We start from the raw sequence: 23,524 nt of genomic DNA, 5'->3' as shown, positions 1-23,524 counted from the left end.
TTCTCCATAACTGTCCTGTTATTTATTTTATTTTTCTACAGTTTTATTGTATATTTTATCCTCTCCTCTCCACCCCTTTCCCTCACCCCTCCCCCTCTTCCATCCCTTCCTCCCCACCCCCTTCCCCACCCTGTTGTTTTTTTGCTGTCTGTGTCCATTCGTTGTATGATCTTCTGTATCTCTCTCTCTATTTTGTCTTCTCTTCTCATCTTTCTCCTCTAGGATTCACCAGGATTTGATCCTGGATCCTCTGATGTGCAGAGAGGTTCCCTGTCAATTGTGTCACCTCAGTTCCTGGTCTCTGCTTTGCTTTACCTTGACTCTCCCCTTTGTCCCTCTTTTGTTGAGTCATCATCTTGCTGGGTGACTCACTTGCATGGGAACTGGCTTACTGCATTGACACTTGGCTTGCTGTGCAGGCACTCAGCTCACCACGGGGCTCTGGCTCACCACTCAGGCACTCGTGGGCACTCGGCTCGCCGTGTGGGCACCCACATGAGCACTTGGCTTGCTGCACAAGCACTTGACTCACCACGGGGGCACTTGGCTCATTGTGAGTCACTCGGTCACCACGCAGGCACTGGCTCACCACACAGGCATGCTTTCTCTTCTTCTTTTTCACCAGGAGACCCAAGGGATCGAACCTGGGTCCTCCCATATTGTAGGTGGAGGCCCTATTACTTGAGCCACATCTGCCTATTAGTTTGAAAGTATTTCCAAATATAAAGTTTTAAAAATCTAACAAATAAATAAACATTTATAAAATTAATTTTCCTTAATGACATTGATCAGCTACAGAAGAGTTCTCTGTAATGAGACTTTTACAGGTGTCCCCAGAACAGTGATTGGCTCACCACCTGATCATGGCATAAGGAAGCTTGATTGATATCTTGTGGCAAATACCACACATGGGTTGGCTTAAACATTGTGAATTTAGTCTCATGTTTTTGGAGAATGGAAGACTTGTTTCCTCCTGGGTTCAGTTGTATTCTGGCAGGCTGGCAATTCTCGGGTTCCTTGGCTTTCCCATCTCATGGCAATGTCCTCTCCTCTCTTTTCTGGTTTCCAGCTGACTTTCACTTTCTGGATTCTCCCAATGGCTTTCTCTTTATAAGGCCTCCAGTAACAGGATTAAGATCTACCCTGATTTCAGCTGGCCACACCTTAACCAAAAACAACATTTTTAAAAGGTCTTATTTACAATGTTTTCACACTTTCAAGAATGTGGTTAAGATTAAGACCATGCTTTTTTCTCAGGTATATAACTCAGTCTACCATAATTGGTGACAAGCCCCACCATCCCACCCCACAAAGAACTTAAAATCATCTCTGTATTGCAACATTCTTAAATATGAGAGTGAAACCATTCATACATAAGGGTCACCTTATGAGACTTAAGGAAAGTCTGAAACATAAAATAGAGAAACCAAGAAACATACCTACATACCATGAATGAAAGCGATAACTCTAGAGAGCCTAGAAAACTTTTTAATGAATATTCTTAAAGAAATTTGAGAAAATATTGCATCATAAAACAAGAATAGGAGCTAAGAAAAAGGAATAGGAAAAAAGTAAAGCTTTTTTTTTCCAGATATTGAATATATGGTTATTAAATAAAAATAATTGAAAGAATGGAAAATATTTAAGAGCTTTCTCAAAAGGTAGAACTCAAAACAAAGAATCTTACAAGGAGAGAAAACAAAAAACATAGAGGACCAGTGGAGGTGAAGGAATATCTCGTATAAGTGCCAGAAGGAAGTTACGTAGAAATGGAGGCTTTATCACAGAAATAATACAAGAGGTTTTCCCAAGTTAAACAGCATGAGTCTTCATATAAACAATGAGTAAAGTGAAAAAAGACCCGTATACCATTATAAAATTTCAGAACATCAAGAACAAAAAGACGATACTAAAATCTTGGAGAGTTAGAAAAAATAGATCGTATAAAGAAAGAGAATCAGAATGACTTGGATTTCTTATCAGCAACACTGTGTGCTAACACACAAGGGAACAATTCTTTCAAAGTTCTGGGGTAGGAGGAGTGGAATAAAGCCATTTTCAGAAATGCAAGGATTCAAAAATTTTAATCTACCATACACCCTTTGTTTTCTTTTTTTTTAAGATTTATTTATTTACTACCCCCCCTCCCATGCCTACTGTCTGTGTCCATTCACTGTGTGTTCTTCTGTGTCTGCTTGTCTTCTCTTTAGGCAGCACTGGGAATCGATCCTGGGACCTTCTGAAGTGGGAGAAAGGTGCTCAATCTCTTGCATCCCCTCAGTTCCCTAGTCTACTGTGTCTCTTATTGTCTCTCCTCTGTGTCCCTTTTTTTGTTAGGTCAACTTGCTGTGCCAGATCTCCACTTGGGCCAGCTTGCCATGTGGGCCAGCACTCCTGTAAGGGCCAGCTCTCCATGTGGGCCAGGTCTCTGTGCAGGCCAGCCTGCTTTCACCAGGAGGCCCTGAGAATCAAACCCTGGACCTCCCATATGGCAGATGGGAACCCAATCACTTGAGCCACATCCACTTCCTCATACATCCTTTCTTAGAAAGTTATCTGGATGTGCTCTAGCACAATGAACAAAGAAATGAAGAAGATCCAAATGAAGATCACATGATTCTAAAAATTGAATTCAATCCAGGAAAACAGATAGTTGTGCATCACATTTAGAAAATGATTGTTCTAAAAGTAGGATAGAGGACTCAGTGAGAGGGTCTTATTAATAAAAAAGCATATGTGTATGTGTGTTGGGTGGGGGGATGGGACTTGATAGGTTACTTGCTATTACTGAAAATCTGAAAAAATATTGACAATAAAATTAAGGCAGTAATTCTAGGGAAAACTAAACTAGGAATATAAAAAGTCAATTAGTAATTGTAGAAAAAACAAAAACAAGGAAGAAAATATAATCAAATCCTTATTCTGCATAGTCAATAATTAAACACTATATTGATTTTCAAATTTAAGAATCAATTTCTAATCAAAGCACAAAAGGCTGGCCTATGATTGTAAAGAAGAATGTGCCAGTTATTAACCCTGACATTCTAGAAAAAGAGGTGAGCGAGGTTGAGAGATAAAGGTGCAGGCGGGTGTGTGAAAAGCTGAAGGGATGCTAATATCCTTATCTAACAAATTGGGGAGTTAAGAGATAATTGTTTATATTTGAAAGATCAGAAAATAATTCTGTGACTGTAGTATTTAAAGGTGTGAGGGCAAGATGCAGAAGAATTTTAAAAAGTAGGTCATTAGAAGAATGGTCAACCATGAGGAATTCATAGAAACTGTGGTACACCTCCTTGATTAAAAAAAAAACATGCACTCAGTAAAATGGATATCATTTAGATAGAGGAAAATGTTTGAGATATCATTTTAAGTGGAAAAAATAGGTGATAAAATTTTAGGTATAAAAATGTTAGTTTTAGTAGTTATTTTTGGATGGTAGGCTTACAGGTGATTTTCTGTTCTCTATTCATTCAAAAGATTTTTTTGCAGTTCATTCAATCAGTTGGTTTATTGGGCATCTACCTTGTTTTGGACTATGCTGGGGGTGGGGAAATGAATATGGCAGTTTACAAAGACAAGTCCTTGCAGCACAGAGTTTACTGTACATCAAGGAAGACACACATATATTGTACATTAAGGAAGTCACAAAATGTGAGCATTAGCATGGAGGGTATTCACAATGTCAGGAGAACATAGGACAGACCTCTTAAATATAATCTAGGAATCTGAGAAAGATTCCTTCAACAAATTACTCTTATATTTTAAAAGAAGTGTTTTCTAAGCAGATTCTAAATTAGGGACACACTATTATCTCAATTATGTGAAATGTATGAGCACAGGAAACATACTTAAGGGAAATAAAAATATATTAACTATAGTTATCTTTAGATTCTAACTTCTGAGTATTTTTATGTTCTTCTTTATACTCTTCTGATTTTTCTAAGTTTTCTATAAAGAGGAGGTATGGTTTTAATAGTTAGAAGAGATTAATAAAAGTTACTGTGACTGTTGAAGCATTAGATATATGTGCTGTATGAGACTTTTCCCCCAACTCTGCCTATGGAAGCAGAGGATAATAACTGGCACATGTCAAGCACAGTTATAGATAATTACCACCCCACTTGGCCTCCCTATGCATTTTTAAGGGTATCATTAGAGATGGTGCATTAATTTCAACAAATGCTTTAATTAGCACACTTGGAGATTGTATTTGTTTGCTATGAGATTTGCTAAGAGAAGCGTGTGTTGGGATACTCCTTAAAAGTATAAGTAGGTACAGGTGACAGTAAGGAGTCAGGCAGTTATTTTGGCTCCTTTCTGGTATTTTGGTATTTTTTTATTCATTAGAATCTTCATCAATGTTTATTTTATTTTAACTATACCTTATGTTATTATCAAAATATGGTGTAAAACATCAAGCTATAATTGTTTATTTGCTCATATTTCTTGGATTATGCTTCTAGGTTCTAAGTACATTTAAATTGCTTCTTGAGTGACTCCCTTTGAGAAATTATCATCCTTGTCAGTGGTCCTAAACATAATCTAGGAGTCTGAGAAAGATTTATAATATTTATGGACTTGGATATTTAGTTTACTGCACAAAATAAGTCACCTACATTATGTTGTTTTTCCAATCACACATCTGTACAATAATGTTCAGAACACTTCTCACTTTCTATACTTTACCAAAAGATCTCTTCTTTCCAAGGTGAATTAGGGTGGAAAATCAAATTAATGTAATCTTATGTTGGCAAAGCATTTAAAACCTTATAAGATCCAGCTGAAAGGTAAATTGCATTGTGTGTGCCTAGAAATTTAAAATTAGGTGCCAGGGGCATAGAGAATATCTGCATTCTTGTGTTTTAGGAGATTTTTCAGTAGGAGGCAATTTTAAGTAAAGTACCCCAGGATGGGTGTGTGAATATGTGGCTTTATCTAAATTCATCTTCTCACCTTAATTTTTCAGGTATCTCTGTTGTAAGAAAACCAGAGCTATAATTATTATGTTATGGAAAAAATACAGGAAAGAACCCGGTCAGAACTAGATTCTAATTCTGACTTTACCTCTAACTAGCTGAGGACTTCAGGTAAGCCATTTAACCCCCTGGTCCTTGTTTAAACTGAGTGATCTCTTGAAGTTATTTCTAATGCTAACACTTGGTGACTTGATAAGATTTGACTTTTGAATGACTGTGGTCAGTCGAGGCTGGTCTGCACAGCAACCATGTCTGGCGTGCAGGGAGTTTTGCTCCTCACTCCTAGCCAGAGCCACTTTGGACCCCACCACTACCTACTCCAAGAAAATCTCAAAGCAAGGACTCAACAGTGATGAGAGAGCTATGCTAAAACGATATCCCGCTGATGGTCCAGTGCTAGAGAGATGAAGAGGGGTGGGGTTGATGGGGTTATTCAGTGCCCCAAACACGTGTGTCTTCTCTGGAGGAGCCATCCACGCTTCTCCAGCTAAGCTCACGGATCTAACCCCTTATCCCTTTCCTGGTTCCTTGTTCGTATCTATTTGCCTGCAACTTTCCCTCACAAGTCTACTTTTCACTTCAAAGTTGCCATTCAAGCTGAAACCTCCAACTGGGGACCAAGAAATGGTCAGAAAGAAAAGTAAGACAAAAATATTTGACATCTAATTCCAACTTTTTAAAAAAGGCTATGGCTAAGAAAACTAAGATTCTGTATGTCCCTCTACCATACCAACATAAAACACAACTTTCCTCCAGAAGCTCAACTGCTTGCCATAATCACGATCTTCCACTAACAACTAACATCTTTCCCAGCTGACACATTTCTTTCTCTGATCTCTTATGTCAAAACACTTTTCGTAGTGCAATGGTCCAACTAAAGGCTGACTTCTGGAAACTGCCAACATTCCTCTCTTTACCTTTCTTTCATTTCCAAGAGCAGTTGTGAATTAGTATAGACCCAAATAGAAGTTGACATATGCATTGCATCATTTGTCATGTTAACTACAAAGGGAGCAGCAGAGGTAACCAGAAATGAGCATCATGGAAATTTCTGATAAACAACTCTGGTAGTTATTTGGGAGCTGAATTGAATCACTGACACCAGGATTTGGAATTGTGTTTTGAACTGCAGAATTAGAAGCAACAGCCTCCCACCTTTATGATAGTGTCAATTTAATTCAAAATTTCAGTGTGGTTGTATAGTCTTAGCATCCTATTCTGTGGTAATGCCAGAGATCATTCAGTTATTTATCAGGCTCATGTGGTACACATTTGAATTTGGAAAAGGAAGTGATTAAAACAAAAACAAAAACCTAGGTATCCCTCATATGGATACCATTATAGCTGTTGATAGTATTTGGAGGTGAAAGGAATGAGGCTACCTTTTTAAGAATCAGTTTTCATCAGTGACCATATTAAATTGATGGATTCAACCCTGTTATCAATATTGTCTTTTCAAGTATTGAAGAGGAAGTTAGAATGGATGAGTCTCTCATGGGGTTTGCATCAAATAGACTAAATAAAGCTCTCTAACTCTTGCATCTCTCTATTGGTCCTATCTTTAATTTTTCAGGAATAGGTAAGTCCACAGTTAATTTCAGATACTGAGAGGAGATAGAAAGGAGGAACGGTGGGATTCTTGGAGAACTTGAAATCTTTGCTGCATCCCTGCCTGACCTTGGTTTGTGCCCCTCATCACAGAAGTAGCTCTTGCCATCATTTCAGAAAGTTGGGCTGTATTTCAAGACATACATTGGACTTGCCACTGCAGTCTCAAAATTTCTTCTGCTCTTGGGAGGAAAAAGCAGATAGAGGCTTAAAAGCTAGATGTTCATACAAGCCAATCTCCTTGTTCTTCATTCTTCTCTAGGCAGACAGATGATGGGATCCTTTGGCTCTAGCAAAGAGATAGTTTCAGATTCTGGGGTGCTACCAGAGACAACTGTGGAGAGGATAGGAGGGATGGAGAAGAGGGGAATCGAGATACAACTCCTGTGATTGGTTTCCTCACAGGACTTTACATTGACTGACCTCCCTTTCCTCCCATTTTACTTCCTCTCCTCTCCCAGTCTGTCTCGTTTTCGACCCCCATTTTGGTCTTTCATAGTAAGAGGTCAGTATGTTTTTACACTTGAGAAATCTCATTCAAGAAATTTTGTCAATGGACAAGTCATAAGGAGCCCTTCCATTTTAGGGTTAGTTGACGTCACCAAGGAGGCGATAAATATCTGTTGATATAATTGGAAGTGAGATTCTGTGTTGAGATAGCAAAACTCTGCCCCTCGCTCCCTGGCAGGGCCCTATGATTTATGCAGAAGCAGAGGCAGCACGCAATCGAGCTGTCAAGAGAGCGTCAGCTTATTAGGCAAATGCTGCGTGGTTTCTGAAGAGGGTCGACCCTATAAAAATCCCACTCCGGGCTCTGGTGTGGAGAAACTCACAGCCTAAGTCCGGAGAGAGACCGAAGAAAAAGAGAAGACCAGAAAGGAGAAGGGAAGAAAACCTCCTGGAAAGCGCAGGGACGTTCCTCTGGACAGCCGCTGCAGCCGCTGGCTCACCTGCCCAAGCGCCTGGAAGGTAGGCAGCGCCCAGACCCAAACGCGCCACCAACTTTGCGCTGCCCGAGCTGCGGCGGTAGGCGCGGGAGCCGGCTGTCCCTGGGCAGGCGTGTGTGTGTGTGTGTGTGTGTGTGTGTGTGTGTGTGTTCACTGGCTGTGTCTCCAGGATTCCGATAGCAGTTGTGATGTGTCTAAAGTAAACTTAGACGGCTGCTCATCCTTACCCGAACTGCCAGTCCCCCCTTGCTTGCTGCGTGGATGAGTCCCCCATTGAGCGCGACGCCCGAGGGAAGGAAACCAGGGCAAGGCAGAGAACAAGGAAGCCGCTCTCAATTTGGAGAATAGTGAAACATCCGGAGAGGGGGAGTCAGGGCGGGCGAAATCTCAAATCTGTGGCTCTTCTCTAGTAAGCGGGGAAATCAGTCTTGAGATGGTTAGGGATAGGACTCGGGGACCGTACCTTTGGGAGGCTCAGGAGGAGAAGGGACCCTCCAGCCTGGCGAGGGGCGCACTTTGGTGGCGAGCCCTGCAGGCGTCCCCTTTCCTGCTCGCCCCCACCCCGCTCCCCGACTCCAGCAGTCCTGGACCCGGCTCTTCAGCACCGCGGACAGCGCCCGCCCCTCCAGCCCCCGGGGCCGCGCGAGCGGGGCAGGTCTCTGGGTGTCCTGCAGGAAGAGAACCCCGAGTGCACCTCCCAGTTGAGCTAAACTCTGACCAGATCTTTCTTTTTCTCTCCCCTTCTCTCATTCCGCCTTCCGTCCACCTCCGTGCTGCAGCGAGCGCCCCTAACATGCGGCTGCCGCTGCTGGTGTCCGCGGGCGTCTTGCTGGTGGCTCTCCTGCCCTGCCCGCCATGCAGGGCCTTCCTCAGCCGGGGACCCGCCCCGGGCGCCCGGCAGGGCCCGCGGGTCCCCCCACTCCTGGATTTCTTCCAGGCGCCGCCGCAGCCCGAGCAGCCCCAGCAGCAGCCTCTACCCGTCCTGCTCCGCATGGGGGAGGAATACTTCCTCCGCCTGGGGAACCTCGACAAAAGCCCCGCTGCCCCCCTCTCGCCGGCCTCCTCGCCCCTTGCTGGAGGCAGCGGCAGGCGCCCCTCGCCCGACGAGGCTGCAGCTAACTTTTTCCGCGCGTTGCTGCAGCAGCTGCCGCTGCCCCGGCGCTCGCTCGACATCCCGGCGGGTCCGGCGGAGGGGCGCGCCGAGAACGCCCTCGGCGACCACCAGGAGGCACAGGAGAGGGAGAGGCGGTCTGAGGAGGCGCCCATCTCGCTGGATCTCACCTTCCACCTCCTCCGTGAAGTCTTGGAAATGGCCAGGGCCGAGCAACTAGCGCAACAAGCTCACAGCAACAGGAAACTGATGGAGATTATTGGGAAATGAAACGGTGCGTTTGGCCAAAGGGATTCTGCATTTAGCCACACACACAAATGTTAAGAAAATGGAAAACTACTGTATTCTGTACCATAGCGCTGCTCTGATACCATTTGTTTATTTTTATATAGCTTGAAACATAGAGGATGTACAGCGGGAGAGTCTATAACCCTTAATTAGCATGCACAAAGGGTATTCACGTGCAGTAAGTAACACACGCAAAAAATTTTTTTATTTGTGTTGTCTACTTTTAGCTTCTACTTTCAGATGTTGTTAGTGATGTTTTAAAGAGCGTAGACCAGCGTGGAAACGTTTTGAAGATGCAGACAGGAGTCACACAATTGTTTTTTGTTGTGGTCTGAGCAAAAGAAAATGGCTCTTAGGTGGGTGGGTGAGGCAAAACCTGTAAGCTCTTTGAATCAACTTTTTCTTGGAAGCATTTCAGTAATAAAACATCTTTCCAATCCTTGGTCAATTTGGTTGTGTAAGAGAAGGTTGGATATTTATATTTTTAATAAAAGCTGCAAAGGTAATCCTGACTTTTTCTTTTAAATGCTCACACATGGGAAATACTCTTAGCTCCTAGATTTCTCCAAACTGTGTTCAACACAAGAAAAATAAACACTCCTTGCGTTTTGTTCTCTGCTAAAAATACAAACACATGTGAGTACCTCACCAGGCCCTGTAATAGCCTCTGGCTCATCTCTCTGCCTTGGATTACTCCTCTGAGCTTCAGTTAAATAAATTGGAAAGTTGCTTCCCAACTCCAAGACTTGATAATTCTATAAGTGAAAGATCAATTTATAATGGAAATAACATTTAAACCTGAGTAACTATAATATGTAAATAATTGAGGAGAGTGGGGAAGGAGAATGGTTGAGGCAGGGCATTCCTCAAAATTCACTGCCAAAAATATTGCATTTTTTTTCTTTCTGTGAGATAGGCTAACTTTATCAAGATACTACTTTGGTACCATAAGTTTTTTTCTGAGCTATTTTGCAATGCCTACTTCTAATATGAGAAACTTGAAAACATATCCATTGAAAACAACTAAATTTAGTTGCTATAAAATGACACTTGTGAAAATTTTTCATATAAAAGAACATTTCAACTTTTATAACTTCACTAACTCCTTCCACATTTATGTCTATGTCAACCCTAGTAAATTTAATTCTTAGGAATATAAACTATCTCTATTCATTTCTACAATTGAATAGTACATATAATTAATTTTACAATGCATTACCTTTGGTATTTAGTTAGACCTTAAACAGTTTCAATTGAATGTTTAGATATATGAAGACACTTTTTTCCTGTGGACCCTTTCAACACATCTGACTAATGGATTCAGAAGATAAAATGAATCTCTGAATAAATCATTATAAGACTAAGTTTTTAAAAACATCATTTATTTAAGGGTTCATACAGAGTAAAGTTATACTTAAACTCTAATGGAAGCATTGTGGTGGGACAAAGCATGATTTAAATATATATATATTAAATGTACCTGATGTGTGTGTGTGTATTTAAATAAGGCACTTGCTCTACAGTTCACTATATTGGTGCCCCAGTGGATATAAGAGAAAGTAGACAGTTTCTGCTGGAAGGTATTTTTCAATTAAAATGCCTGATATCTGAATATCTAAAACAAAGATTAGAAAAATGTTACAAGATGTCCCAGGCCTTCAGCCTTCTGGACTATGAAAGTATCAATCAAATGCAAAGAACATTTCTGGATATACATTCAGTGGCATCTAGTATAGAAAAAGAGGAAAACTTTATGAAGCATTTCATGTATTTGGTCAATGATTTACCTTTTGTCCATATATTGATAAAGCAGTCACTTCTGCATTAACATGAATTTCAATGACCACTTGCATGGTTAAAAAGGAAATTGAATAAGATCTACTGTGATATAATAACAAAAAGCCAGTGCCTATTAGAGATGAGAGTTGTAGAGTCCACTTTTTTCAACATTTGCCACTTGTTACTAACAAACAAAACACATACACTCTCCTTGTGATGTTTCCCACACAATGAAAGACTTGCATAAGATCAAGCTTCCTTTTCCCAATGCTTTCTGCAGCTATTTTCTCAAATAATTGTTTTTCCTCAACGTGCTATGTAAGTCATCTGGAATTAAAGATTTTTTTTGCAGAAATCCTGTTCAAAGGTCCCTTTCATCATCTGCATCATGTTCATTTCATCGAGGTTTTCCTGCTGTGTCTGTACATCTGGGCCAGGCAGACAGAGGGGCAGCAGTTGGAATGGGCATCATTCATTCAGGGAGTTCAACCAGGAGAAGGAGAAGACATGGCGAGCTGGCTCTGAATCAGCTCCGGGCTCGCTCCCTGAAGCTGCAGCCTGTGTCTGGAGGGCAGGAACCTCAAATCCAGTCTGCAACAGAAGAAAACGTCAATCAGAATAAGGGGCTGGTCCGTTTCGTGTTGTCCCAGTCACTTTTCTACTGAGGAGAAAAGATAATAATAATTATATGGGACATAATTATTATTGGGGATGAAAAGCAAGCTTGGGTTATCCTGGCTGTGGCCAAGAGCCAGTAATTCACACTCATGATCCAAAATGGGGCAACAGTAAAGCATGCAGTGGAGGGAAGTTCTTTGAGAGAGTTCAGGTTTGTTTTTTTTCCTTTTTAAAGTTTACTTGTGCACTTTATCGAGATTAAAGTCACATTGACACTACTAGGAGTTTGGACTTTAGAATGTCAGCTTTAGAAAACCCTGCAGAATGAAAAAAATGAAAAAAATGAAAAAAAATTAAATGATATTGCTACACCCATAATGGCATTCTGAGATATATTATTACTTCTCCATTGCTAAAGGAAGAAGTTTCTACCAGGTAAGTAGGCACATAAATAAATGTACATTTTACACTATGGTATGATCTTGGGAAAACTGCAGTCTTATTTTTGAGCAAATCATGAAGGGAATTTTTTTCTCCAAGTAACAAAATTGAATAACATCACTATTTCTAAAGAGACAGCTATCTTTTATAAACACTTGACAGACACAGATTTTTACTTTGAAGTAAGTGAAACTTATTTATATATTTTTTGAGTTTTAAAAATAATTTATGAAACGAGAGACAATCATAAAGGGGTCTCGCTCTAATGCAATTGAAAGGTACCATAACAAGCATAGCTCTTCCTAGGAGAATTACTGAAAATGGGCAAACCTAGTCTATTGATGTCACTGATCAAACTACCACACCGTATTAGAATGCCACTGTTTGCAAAGCAATGAGGTAGCTGCATGCATTCAGCTTCAAAGCCCCAAATGATTTTATGAAGCTATTATATGAATGGACAATACCTGGCACAGGCACAACAGAACTTTGGTAAGTATGTGGTTTTGTTGCCATTCGAAATAGTTTAGAGGGCGAAATGAGCGTTTAGTCTGTAGCTTACCAGATTTTTCCCTAAATATATGTTTTGGGATGATGTTTCAAGGTTAATAAAATTATTCCAAGTGCTTAGAGCTTTGGGAACATTATCCTTTGGGCCATAAAATCATATTAGCTACAGCAGAATAAAACTGAAGCATGTAGTTGTCTATGAAGAAATAGTTTAGAAATTGAGTGAAATTGGGCTTTAAAAAATTCTGTCGGTAATGAGTTAGATACCTCAATATCCTCGAAACTGAGGTGGAACAGACATCATCCGGACAGAATCCTGTACATATTCATAAACTTCAAACTCTTCCCTATCATAATTACCTTACTCTCACTAATCCTCAAAAAACAATTCATTTTGGTTATAAAAGATTTTTTATAACCATTCTATGTGACTAATGAATTCTGCCTAGATAACCAGACCATCAGCCTCTTTTTCTGGAAGGTAATTCCTAATTTAGAGGAACCTTCCATGACAGCTATTCTGAAATATCTAAATGGTGAAAATAGTTTGGTAAGATACTGTCTGTGGAGGGAAATAATCTTTGTGAAACGGCCGGTGTTTAATAAGCCATTTGGGATTGCCTTTTGAACTTGTATGTATTTTTGTGCTTTTTCTGTACTAGACATTAAAATCTATCTTCCATTTAAAATTTTTAGCTGTTAATACCCTAAAGCCTTCAAGGCTGGTCTCAGCTGCTATTTATTCTTGAATTAGCTGTGTTTACACCCTTATATTTCTAGGCAATAGTCAGATTTTTCTTTCAAACAATATGGACTGATGCTATCTTTCAGAGAAGAAAGGCCAGTGCCAGGGTAGGAGGCGAGAGGGACTGGGTCCCTGGGGCCGGCGAGACAGAGCTGAGGTTGTCCTGAGCGTCTCTAAGTGATTGTGTACATGAACTTGAGGACCCATCAACCATCTAAGCAAGCACATTCTGGGCAGAGGCTTAGCCTGAGTTTGAATCCCAGACCAACCCCTATTAGCTGTAACTTCTCTGAGCTGTAGTTTCCTCCTCTATAAAACAGAAATGAGAACCTGCTTATGAGGTTGTTGTCAGGACTGAGTAAGAGAATACACGTACAGTATTTTGCACATGCCCCACTTATATTAAGTGCTTTGTAAATGTCTCTTTCTTTTCTTTCTTCTTTCTTACATCATTGAAGAGGGTCCTTCCCACAGAGTCCTTCGGGGACTGTTTTTGATGAGCTGTCTTCAACAGTAATGACTCCCAGTAAGGAAAGACAATTGTATTTGTCATGCTCATCTTTCCAGAAACTGAACATCATTGACATGATTAAACCCTTCTGCTTGCTGTAATCATGGTCACCCATGACCCTGTTCAGTGTCTCTCTAAGTGACCCAAATTGGTATTTGGCTGCCTCTAAAAGGAAGAATGAGTAAAGATTTAGAAACCTCCTTTCTGCAAGCACAAGTCATTAAATCAAATGCAGGCATTTTCCCCATAGTGTTCTCAAATGGAATTTTACATATGTGTTCCTTCAAATAGTTTCCCAAAATATTTTGGGGAACTGATGGCTCTCCTCTATTACAGAAAAGTGGTTTTTTTTTTGGAGGAGGCGGGGGATATTGATGTACCATAAAGCTGAACAAAGGAGAGAAAATGGTAAACACTGATCTATTCACCCTGCTTTTGAGTTTGTCCTGCATTCTGCTTTAATCTGAGATGAATAAAAAAGTGAATAAAGACTATTAGTCCCATCTTATTTCTAAATGTTACACATTTTTCTCAGGTGACAAAACAGACAAAAAATCTCCAGCCATCATTTGACACTGTGCTCTATCACTACAGAGCTTTAGATAATTTGAAAATAGGATTTTTAGAGATTCAATTCAGTCAAGATCTAAAGAGCAGGGGAAGTGATATCCCTTTGCTTAGAGAAAAGCCTATTTTTCTTGGATGAATTCTGGGTATTCATGAACCAGGCTCACTCAGGACCACAAAACCTTTCTTCTTTTCCCTTTGATTTTTTTATCCTATTTTGAAAATGTTCTTTGAGAGAGGAAAAATTTGATGTCAAATTCTGTTACTAGGGTATCATTTCACAGGAGAGAGATGCGAGGTGCTCCCACCCTGAGCCGGCCATCCTGGACAAGCCAGGCCATCTGGACATTCTCCTCTTGATGGGGAGTAAGGAACATGATTCCACCAGAAGGCATGGGCATCTGCCTGTGCATTCAGGACAGCTCGAGGTGGTGGACAAGGTTTGTTTGGCCTGCACTGGGCAGCTACAAGGTATTTTGAAGGGAAAGTGCCTCAAATTAGTGGCTGTGATGGTTAGGCCAGTGTGTCAACTCGGCCACGTAATGGTGCCCAGTTGTCTGGTCAAGAAAGCACTGGGCTAATTGTAATACAAGGGCATCAATCATCAGTGAGTTGATCGCACAGACAGCTGGTTACATCTACAATCAACTATGGAGACTGCTGTCAGCCATGGTCTCATTCAATCAGGTGAAGGCCTTAAAAGGGAAGTGATTTCAGGAATCAGAGAGAGAATTCCCATCTCTATTTCAGACAGCCAGCATCTCCTGGGAACTCATCAAGGACCTTCATCAGAGCCCCTGGTTTTGCAGTCTGCTCTTCGGAATTTGGACTTCTGCGTCCCCACGGTCGCATGAGACAATTTTATAAAATCTCATACTATTTACAGTTACCTCCTGTCAGTTCTGTTCCCCTAGAGAACCCTGACTAATACAGTGGCCAACACTAAAAAAATCAGGCGACGACTTCTCTTGTCAAAGCAGAACATCTGGCAGCACAGCACCTGCCCAGAGAGCTGGGTAGCAGCAGCCCCTCTGAGCAGGTATGCTCCCACCTGTGTCCATGGTGCCCGCCGCTCCCTTTGACTTCCCTGCTTCAAGGCTGGTCTCAGCTGCTATTTACTCTTGTGCTTATGCAGTGGCTGTGCTCCGAGCAGAATTAAGAAGAAACCAAATATTTCTTGTATTTATGCTTCTATCAACGTTTTTCTTTTACCTGGCTTGCTTTTTCATTAATGTTACCTTTCTGGCCCCGTAAGTTTTTTGCTTCCAAATGAAGGCTACTTTTTAGTTAGAACGTGTCAAAGAAAAGAAAGTAAAATGTTCAGGGGAGCTTTGCCTTGACTTTAATGCTAAATATGATGTTTTTTTAAAAACAGCAATGATGTTTCTTGTGGCAGGAACAATAAAAGCATGAAACTGCCTTTAAGTTCCATCGAAGGCAGATGTGCCTCTGGGCACTTAGCACAGGGCAAATAATGGTGTGCAGATTGGAAAACATTCTCTTGGTTTGGCATGGGGGAAATAGCAGCAGCTCCCTTACCTAAATGCCCACACAATCCACTGACCAAATAGTTAACAAAAGTAAACTTCCCAGACATTCCCTCTGGCACAAGTGTGGGTGGCAGCATTTAGGAGAGGAATGGTTATGTTTTTAGCAGGCCCAGAGTAAATTAGTGAGCTCTTAATTAGGAACCAGGGCCCTCAGGCTGCCCCTAAGCTTCTCAGGGCCTCCACTGGGTACAGCATCTGCCCTTCCTCAAGGGTTCGTTTTCTGCTTTTTACCTATGGCTCTGATTCATGAAAATGTATCTGTTTGTGTTTCCTTTCCACAGGCTTATCCAAATGATAGCAAGTGATCTTACAAAATGAAACTATGACAATTAAGGATGATGATGGCTTACTTTCTTCTCCTGCCAGGTACCATCTTGCCTAGAAATGTCCACACCTTACCCTGGAAGGGTGACTGCTGTGGATGGCTTAAAGCACTATGCCAGGCCATTTGAGGGGATCCTGGGCCCAGAGGACACGTGTCCAGGCCCCTCCCCCAGGCTGCCATCTCTTCAATCTCTGTGTGCCTCTGCGAAGTCAGTCCTGATTCAGCCTGACAGAGAGCTCGGCCATCACCGCATGGTAAATGCATCTTCCTATGCCAAGTCAAAGGAGCTCTTGCCCATCTATAACGAAATCCATTTGTCTAAAAGGAAGGTGGATAGGAGGGGCAAGGTTAAACTTGAAGCTGCGAAGCGGACAGGCACCCCATGTCCATCCTGCACCTGCTACACTGGGTTAGTGGATCAAAGCCAGATGCTGGAAACAGGCGCGAGAGTGAGCAGGCCCGCGGAGCTCATGTGTAGAAAGGCTGATTCACAGACACTGAACTCAGTCCTCGGCCTGGTTCCCTACTTAGTACTCCTGGACAAGCAGGCCCTTGGATAGTGTAAGCACTATGGATTCCAGACTGGAAAAGAGAGTGCAGCCAAGAACCGGGGCCAGTCAGGTGAGGGGGAGGGTAAAGGGATGACAGCAAAGCCTGAGAAGTGACTCTGGCATGGCCGGTGGCTCACAGCCAAAGGGCTAAGCCCTCGAAACTGTACTGGGCAGATCTACCATCATGGGCATTTCTAGAACAGGAATGCAGACCGTTCTGTTTGGTGACAGAGCAACCAAGAAATGTTAAGAATGAAGCACAGCACTATGAAAACAGAGCACGCTCTGCATGAAGGCTGGAGGAAAGAAGGAACAGGATCTACCAAAAGAATTCTGAAAAGAAAACACTGGCTAAAAGGCATTTTTTTCCTTGGGAGAATTTAGAGCAACACACCCTGTGTGAGTGAAGGGAGCGGATTTGGGGGCTTCGTTGCCATTCGCGGCTTCCTTCTCGCTAAGGGAAGGCCAGAACCCAGAGGAAGAAATAAAAACCAACTCGCTTTTCCTTAAACTGGAAGAAGATGCCTGGTGTATTCTGTTTGGTTTACTTTGAGGATGGTGTCTAGGAATCGACAGGGTCAGGGTGGTGAGCAGGTTATAGAGAAGCTGAAACACTGATCACACAGCCTGGCACAAACGTAAAGGCAGCCTTCTCAGGGTGGGACCTGACCGCTGTGCCCGTTCAGAGGCTGTGTGCGCTCTGGCTCTCTCTGAACGGAGAACTGGACCACAAGAACTGCTCAAAGACAGGGGCTTCTTTACCTTGTATCAGGCAAACAGGCCGACAAGGTGCTCCTCGAGAACCACGTGAGGTTACTAGCATTACGATGGCCACGTATAGATGGGGAAAAGACTGAGGAAGGTTGAGGAAGTGGCCCAAAGTAACTCTAAGGATAAAGTGCTGCGAGTTGTCCCGAGTCACCACAGACCTAAGGGGGAAAGAGGACAGCCGCTGCTGCTGAAGTTATGAGGCCCCAGGCATGCGGACCGACCACACCCCTGGAGGTCTGGAAGAGGGGCCAGGTGGCGAGCAGGGCTGGGTGCTGCCGCAGGACTGGACTGCCCTCATCCGGAGTGGACAGCCAGCCCTGCCAGCAGCGGAGGCCTGAAAACCCCCTGTGCGCTGTGACGCGTGGGGAAGGCATGCCGAGGGTGAGTCAAGCAGAGGAGCCTCTTGGTCATACTGATTGCTGCCTCAGACATATCAGCCCAGGTAAAGTGGGGATTCCTTCTCTTTCCCTAGACTCCAGCTTGGCCTGCATTCTCTCCTCCCTCCACGGTGGAGGACAAGGGCTCAGCAGGCACCACGCTCCCAGCTGGTCTGTGGTCTTGAGCACGTCACGTACCCTGTGGGATCCTCAGTCTCCTCCACTATAAAATGGGGAAGCTGCCCAACTACACGGGACTGTCCTGAAAGTCTAAGTGAGGGTCTCTCTCACGTACTTTGTAAATCATCAAGCAATGTGCACACACTAGTCACAGCGATTGCCAAGTGGCATCCATCTCTCAGATGCAGTAACGCGATGAGGGATTTAACGCTTTACTTCCTGGGCCACAGTGGGGGGACAGGGGCATTGAAATACATAGACAGGAAAAAAACACAGGATGTACAACACTAACAAGGGTCTTGGGTTAAATCAGAATAATAAACCATTTAAAAACACAGGAAGCAAAATTCAACAAACTGTGTCATAACAACTCCCCTAGAGAGCTGTCCCCAGCACCTGCGTTTTCATGGAATTGTCGTGCTGTAGGCACAGGGAGCCAGGGGAAATAAATTCATTACATTGCTCACACACAATTTACATTATAGTCCCCTCTTTAAATGGATACATCTGTTTTAACTTCCTAGTAAAGTGACATTTATTTAGGATGCTGTCTGATCCTCAGAAATATAGTCTATAATATCATTACTGATATTTATTTTTTGCCTTCTATTAAAGCTCACCCTGACAGTTATTGAGATGTCAATTTCTCAGCTGTAAAAAAAAAGTCCAGAAAAAAGAAAATTTCAATTGTAAGACACAAAAAGAAAATAACGTTAATAATGCTAAGACAATAACCTCATTAAAAGTTACTTGTTAAGGGAAGCGGACTTGGCCCAGTGGTTAGGGCGTCCGCCTAGCACATGGGAGGTCCGCGGTTCAAACCCCGGGCCTCCATGACCCGTGTGGAGCTGGCCCATGTGCAGTGCTGATGTGCGCAAGGAGTGCCATGCCATGCAGGCGTATCCCCCGCGTAGGGGAGCCCCATGCACAAGGAGTGCACCCCGTAAGGAGAGCCGCCCAGCATGAAAGAAAGTGCAGCCTGCCCAGGAATGGCGCCGCACACACGGAGAACTGACACACAAGATGATGCAACTAGAAGAGACACAGATTCCTGTGCCGCTGACAACAGAAGCGGACAAAGTAAATGGACACAGAGAGCAGACAACGGTGGGGGGGGGGGGAAGGGGAGAGAAATAAAAATAAATAAATAAATAAATCTTTAAAAAAAAGTTACTTGTTAAGAAAAACCTTCCTCCTACAATTTTTTTTTATATGTGACTGAAATGTAAAAATGTCTGCACTTCAACTATCGTAACGTCTTCTAATTTCTAGGATTATTACATCCTGGGCAATGTTATGCAGTAAATATAGGCCAGTCCTAAGCACTGATTAGTTTTCTATTTTCATCAGGCTGAAATTCCAGCACAGTCAGAATGGCTGGCATATCAGCTGTTTGTAAGCCTGAACTTCCTAATTTGTAAAACGCAAAGCGATTGTTCTCGGTAGAGACTTCTGTTTGAAAATAATTTGACACCCTGAAACCCTGAGTTAAATTTAGAGAACACAGCTAAATTTTCATTCATTTCAGTTTGTTTTGGAAAATTAAATAGATCATTTCAAAGAACACAGGACCTATAGTCACACTCATGGGAAATCCTCTTCTTGGTCTCCTGTTTTATTTTTCAAAATGGTCTGTAATTTTTGTAAAATTAAACTAGTTCAGAAAAGCAGCTTTTCAGTCCTCTTGCCTCCAACCTCTCTCACCTCTCAGCTTCTGGAGACAGCCAGAGTCTATCTTTGCCCTTGAAACCAGTAAAGAAGGTTTGGTCTAAAAGGTCATTTACGTGAATCTGATTTTCTCTCTTTGCACATGGCACCTTGTGGAGATGTCAGGCTTCACGCTGGCTGCTTTTCCTTTGCACTTTGGCCCATTATTCATCCTGGCTTATGAAAATATGAATATTTTCAGGGGGACTGAATCTTGGGGTGATCAGAAACAATCTTGGGGTGATCAGAAACTTGATTAGGTCTCAGGTCTGGGGACATATGTGTTGGTTTCTATGAATCTAGAAAATAAAACCTCGGCTGTAAAAAGGAAAAAGAAGTCTTGCTCACTGTCACCACCCCCTTCCCCCATCTTTTTTAACCTTTTAAAACCTTAACCTTAAGTCATCCTTTTCTTTTCTCTTTTCTTTTATTTTTATTTCAGCTTTTTTTTTTTTTTTTTAATGAAGTGGTTTTAATTTTCCCCTAAAAACTTTTATAGAGACTGGGTCAGTGACAAAGATAGCTAGGGGCTGGGTTTCCTTGGTGACACTTTCCCGATTGCTACTGCCTAAAAAAACTCCACACATCCCCTCTGCTATTTTAGAGCAAAGAGCTCTGAGGGCTGGGTGAGCCACTTTGTTCCTGAGGCTCTGCCTTTGAGCTAACAATATGCTAGATAGAACAGATCTGGGAAACACTCAGGGGAGTGGACCATTCCGTATCCTTGTGTCAACACTTGGAGTGGGACCCATGGGACCTTCTCAGCCCTTCTCAGAGGAAAAGCCTGGCTTTGGCAGTCACTGGCTGTCACCAGGGTGGCCTCTGCAGTTCTGTGGAAACTAGTTTAGACATGGCAAGGGGTGTGCTAGGGCGCAGATATGTCCTGAGAATGTATAGAAGTATTAGCTCACAAAGCAGTTTACATCAGAACTAAAAAGAGGGGCCCCACACCATAGCGAGAAGCAGGCATCCAGTCGTAAAGTCTGGCCTAGTCACTGGAAAGCAGCAGGCCCTCCACCGCCCAGCCCCTGCTGTGCTTGGATACGGCTGGAGGAGGAAGCGGGAAGGCTGGTAGGATTCAGGTCCTGAAGTCTCCCCACGGCATGCCGGGCAGAATGCCTGAAGGATTGCCCACACCTTCCTTTTCCAGGACCCCCCCCAGAGGCCCCCTACCTTTTAAAAGCTACATGTGAATGAGGGCCCCTCTACAATCATTCAAGCAGGCAGTCACAAAAAGAGAAGAGATAAGTTAAAGGAAAAACAAAACATACTTATCTTAGGGTCAGTTCTTCAAAAAAATATAACAACGCCAAAGTGAGTCACCTCAACAAAATCTCAAAATACATGAGGTAAAAACTGATAGAACTGTAAGTAGAAATCAATCAATTTACACTTACAGTCAGAGATTTCAAAATTCCTCTCTCAGAAATTAATAAAGTGAGTAATCTGAAAATCAGTAAAGATACAGTAGGTAGGAGATACAGGAGATATTAGCATTATAACACTATCAATGTTTTTCTAAAATGGCTAATAGACATTTCTAGAACATGCCATACAAGAGCAACAGAACGGACAATCTTTTCAAGTGTACATGGAACATTCCCAAGGTAGACCATATTCTGGGCCATAAAACAAATCTTAATAAATTTAAAAGGGTTGGAATTATATAAAATACGTTCACCATCCACAAGATAAAATCAGAAATCAGAAAGAGAGCTGGAAAATCTCTAAATACTTGGAAATGAAACACCACCAGTATAAATAACCCAAGGGTCAATGAAGAAATCACAAGAGGAATTAGAAAACTCTTTTGAATTCAATTAAAATGCAGTCTGAGCTGCCACTTAAGAAACTAGAAAAAGGAAAGTAAACCTAAAATCAACATAAGGAAGAAAATAATAAAGATAAGAAGAGAAATTAATGAAATGGAAAATAGACCAAAAATAAAATAAAATCAATGAAACCAAAAGCTGGTTCTTTGAAAAGACCAATGAAATTGATAAATAATCAAAATAACTTTGAAAACAGAAGAACAAAGTTGGAGGATTTACATTACCTGATTTCAAGACTTATTATAAAGTTGTAATTACCAAGACTGTGATATTAGTGTCAGGACAAACATACAGATGAATGGTACAAAATAAAGTCCAGTCCTACACATATGTGGTCAAATGAATTTCTAAGTCATCAAGGTTATTATTCACTGAGGGAAAGTACAGTCTTTTCAACAAATAATGCTGGAACAGTGTATATTCATATGTGGGGAAAAGGCTTTGATCCTTACCTTACATATACATAAATGGACTTAAAATGGATCAGAGACCTAATGTAAGACCTAAAACTATAAAAATTTTAAAAGAAGACATAGGAGAAATCCCTGTGGTCTTGAGCAAAGATACCTTAACCAGACAGAAAAAGCACAAGCCATAAAAGAAAAGAAAAGATAAACAGGAATTGATCAAAAGCAGAAGTAAACACCCATAAAAATATACTGTAAAGGCGATGAAAAGGCAAGCCACAGACTGGGAGAAAATTATTTGTAAAACATCTATCTGATAAAGGAGTTTTATCCAGAATATATAAACAACTCTAAGACACTGAAAAGTGTCAGAAGTTTGAACAGGTATTTCACCAAAGGAAATATAAAAATGACTAATATGCATATGAAGAGATGCTAAATATCATTAGTCACCAGAAAAATGAAAGTTAGGGCCACAAGGGGATACCACGCACTCCTTTAGAATGGCTCAACTTTAATGACTTGTGCTACACGAAGTGCTGGCTAGGATGTGAAGTAGCTGGAAATTTCTTCCATTCTGGTGGAATCCCAAAATTGAATAGCCACTATGCAAAAGAGTTTGGCAGTTTCTTAGGAATTTAACCATAAATTTACCATTCAATTAAGTAATTCCACTCCTAGATATTTACTGAAGAGAAATGAGACCACACATTTACACAAAAGCCCACATGTGAATGCTCATAGCAGCTTTATTTATAAGAACCAAAGATGTTAATTACACAAGTATCCATTAACTGATGAAAAGATAAATAAACTGTGGTATCTCCATACAATGGAAAATTAGGAATAAAAAGACATGAGCTTCTGATACTTGCTACAACATGGATGACTCTCAAAAGCATTATGCTAATTGAAAGACGCCAGTCCCAAAGTCTACATACTGTACGTTTCATTTAAATGACCTTCTAGAAGTGGCAAAACTATAGTGACAGCAAACACATCAGTGGTTGCCAGAGGCAGGGAGAGGATTAATTGCAAAGGCACATGGGGGAACTTTCAGGAGTGATGGAAATATTCTTTATCTTGGGGTTGGTGACTACACAACTCTACATATTTATCAAAACTCATTGTACTGTACACTTAAAGTGAGTAAACTTTATGTATATTTCAAAAACAGCTGAGTTTAAAAATCATTTCCTTCTCCTTTCTTCATTCATCTCATATTCTGGGACAGCCTCCAATGCATACATCATAAATCTTCGCTTGACTGGACAATGACGTCTCTAAGTACTTTTAGGTGGAATTCCGAGTTTTGCTATCTTGGATTTCTATGGTGTTTATGGCATCCGAAAGCGTAATAGCAGCTCTAAAAACATTCAGCTAAATGGGTACCTAGGGAGAGCTTTGGAAGCAGTTTGGGAAATTTTGTCCAAAAACTTCAAGACAAGAAATATAATTTTAAGAAAGACCATATATTTCACTGTCTGTGTTCATAACCCTCTCAATGAAAATGACCTGAAACAAATTATAAAATTTTTTGTACTAGATTTCCTACTTCCAAATGTGGCCATAAATAGATGAATCTATTTATTGAATAGTCCCTTCATTTTCCTGGTGAGAAAACTGAGGCACAAGGAAATTAAATGCCCAGAGTCAGGCGCAGAAGAGAGGCCAGGACTGGAACCTAAACCCTTTATCCTAATTTCATTGATCTGTCCAC

The 23,524-nt window shown here is 41.6% G+C and overlaps 2 protein-coding genes across 4 annotated transcripts in view; one reads left to right on the top strand and one right to left on the bottom strand.

Moving 5' to 3' along the window:
* The first annotated feature begins 7,274 nt into the window (after window positions 1-7,274).
* CRH (corticotropin releasing hormone) lies at window positions 7,275-11,067 on the top strand. Its single transcript, XM_058275584.1, has 2 exons — window positions 7,275-7,556; window positions 8,314-11,067. Exon 2 carries the CDS (start codon window positions 8,328-8,330, stop codon window positions 8,913-8,915), a length of 588 nt encoding a protein of 195 aa, XP_058131567.1. The 5' UTR covers window positions 7,275-7,556; window positions 8,314-8,327; the 3' UTR covers window positions 8,916-11,067.
* TRIM55 (tripartite motif containing 55) overlaps window positions 10,684-23,524 on the bottom strand; it is a 42,711-nt gene continuing 29,870 nt past the window's right edge. For 2 of the 3 annotated variants that reach the window (XM_004477783.5, XM_058275583.2), the window contains one exon: window positions 10,684-11,303. In XM_004477783.5, the coding sequence (XP_004477840.2) occupies window positions 11,181-11,303 (123 nt within the window). In that variant the 3' untranslated portion in view covers window positions 10,684-11,180. The remainder of the gene's footprint in view (window positions 11,304-23,524) is intronic. The other variant, XM_058275581.2, reaches the window with a different exon arrangement.

This window comes from Dasypus novemcinctus, chromosome 14 (genome assembly GCF_030445035.2).
Source record: "Dasypus novemcinctus isolate mDasNov1 chromosome 14, mDasNov1.1.hap2, whole genome shotgun sequence".
Classification (NCBI taxonomy): domain Eukaryota; kingdom Metazoa; phylum Chordata; class Mammalia; order Cingulata; family Dasypodidae; genus Dasypus; species Dasypus novemcinctus.
Note: the sequence above shows the minus strand (reverse complement) of the source record. Positions and strands in the feature narration are given on the sequence as shown.

Bases quoted from the DNA above. Each gene is read 5' to 3' on its own strand.
- CRH (XM_058275584.1), top strand. From the start codon at position 8,328: ATGCGGCTGCCGCTGCTGGTGTCCGCGGGCGTCTTGCTGGTGGCTCTC.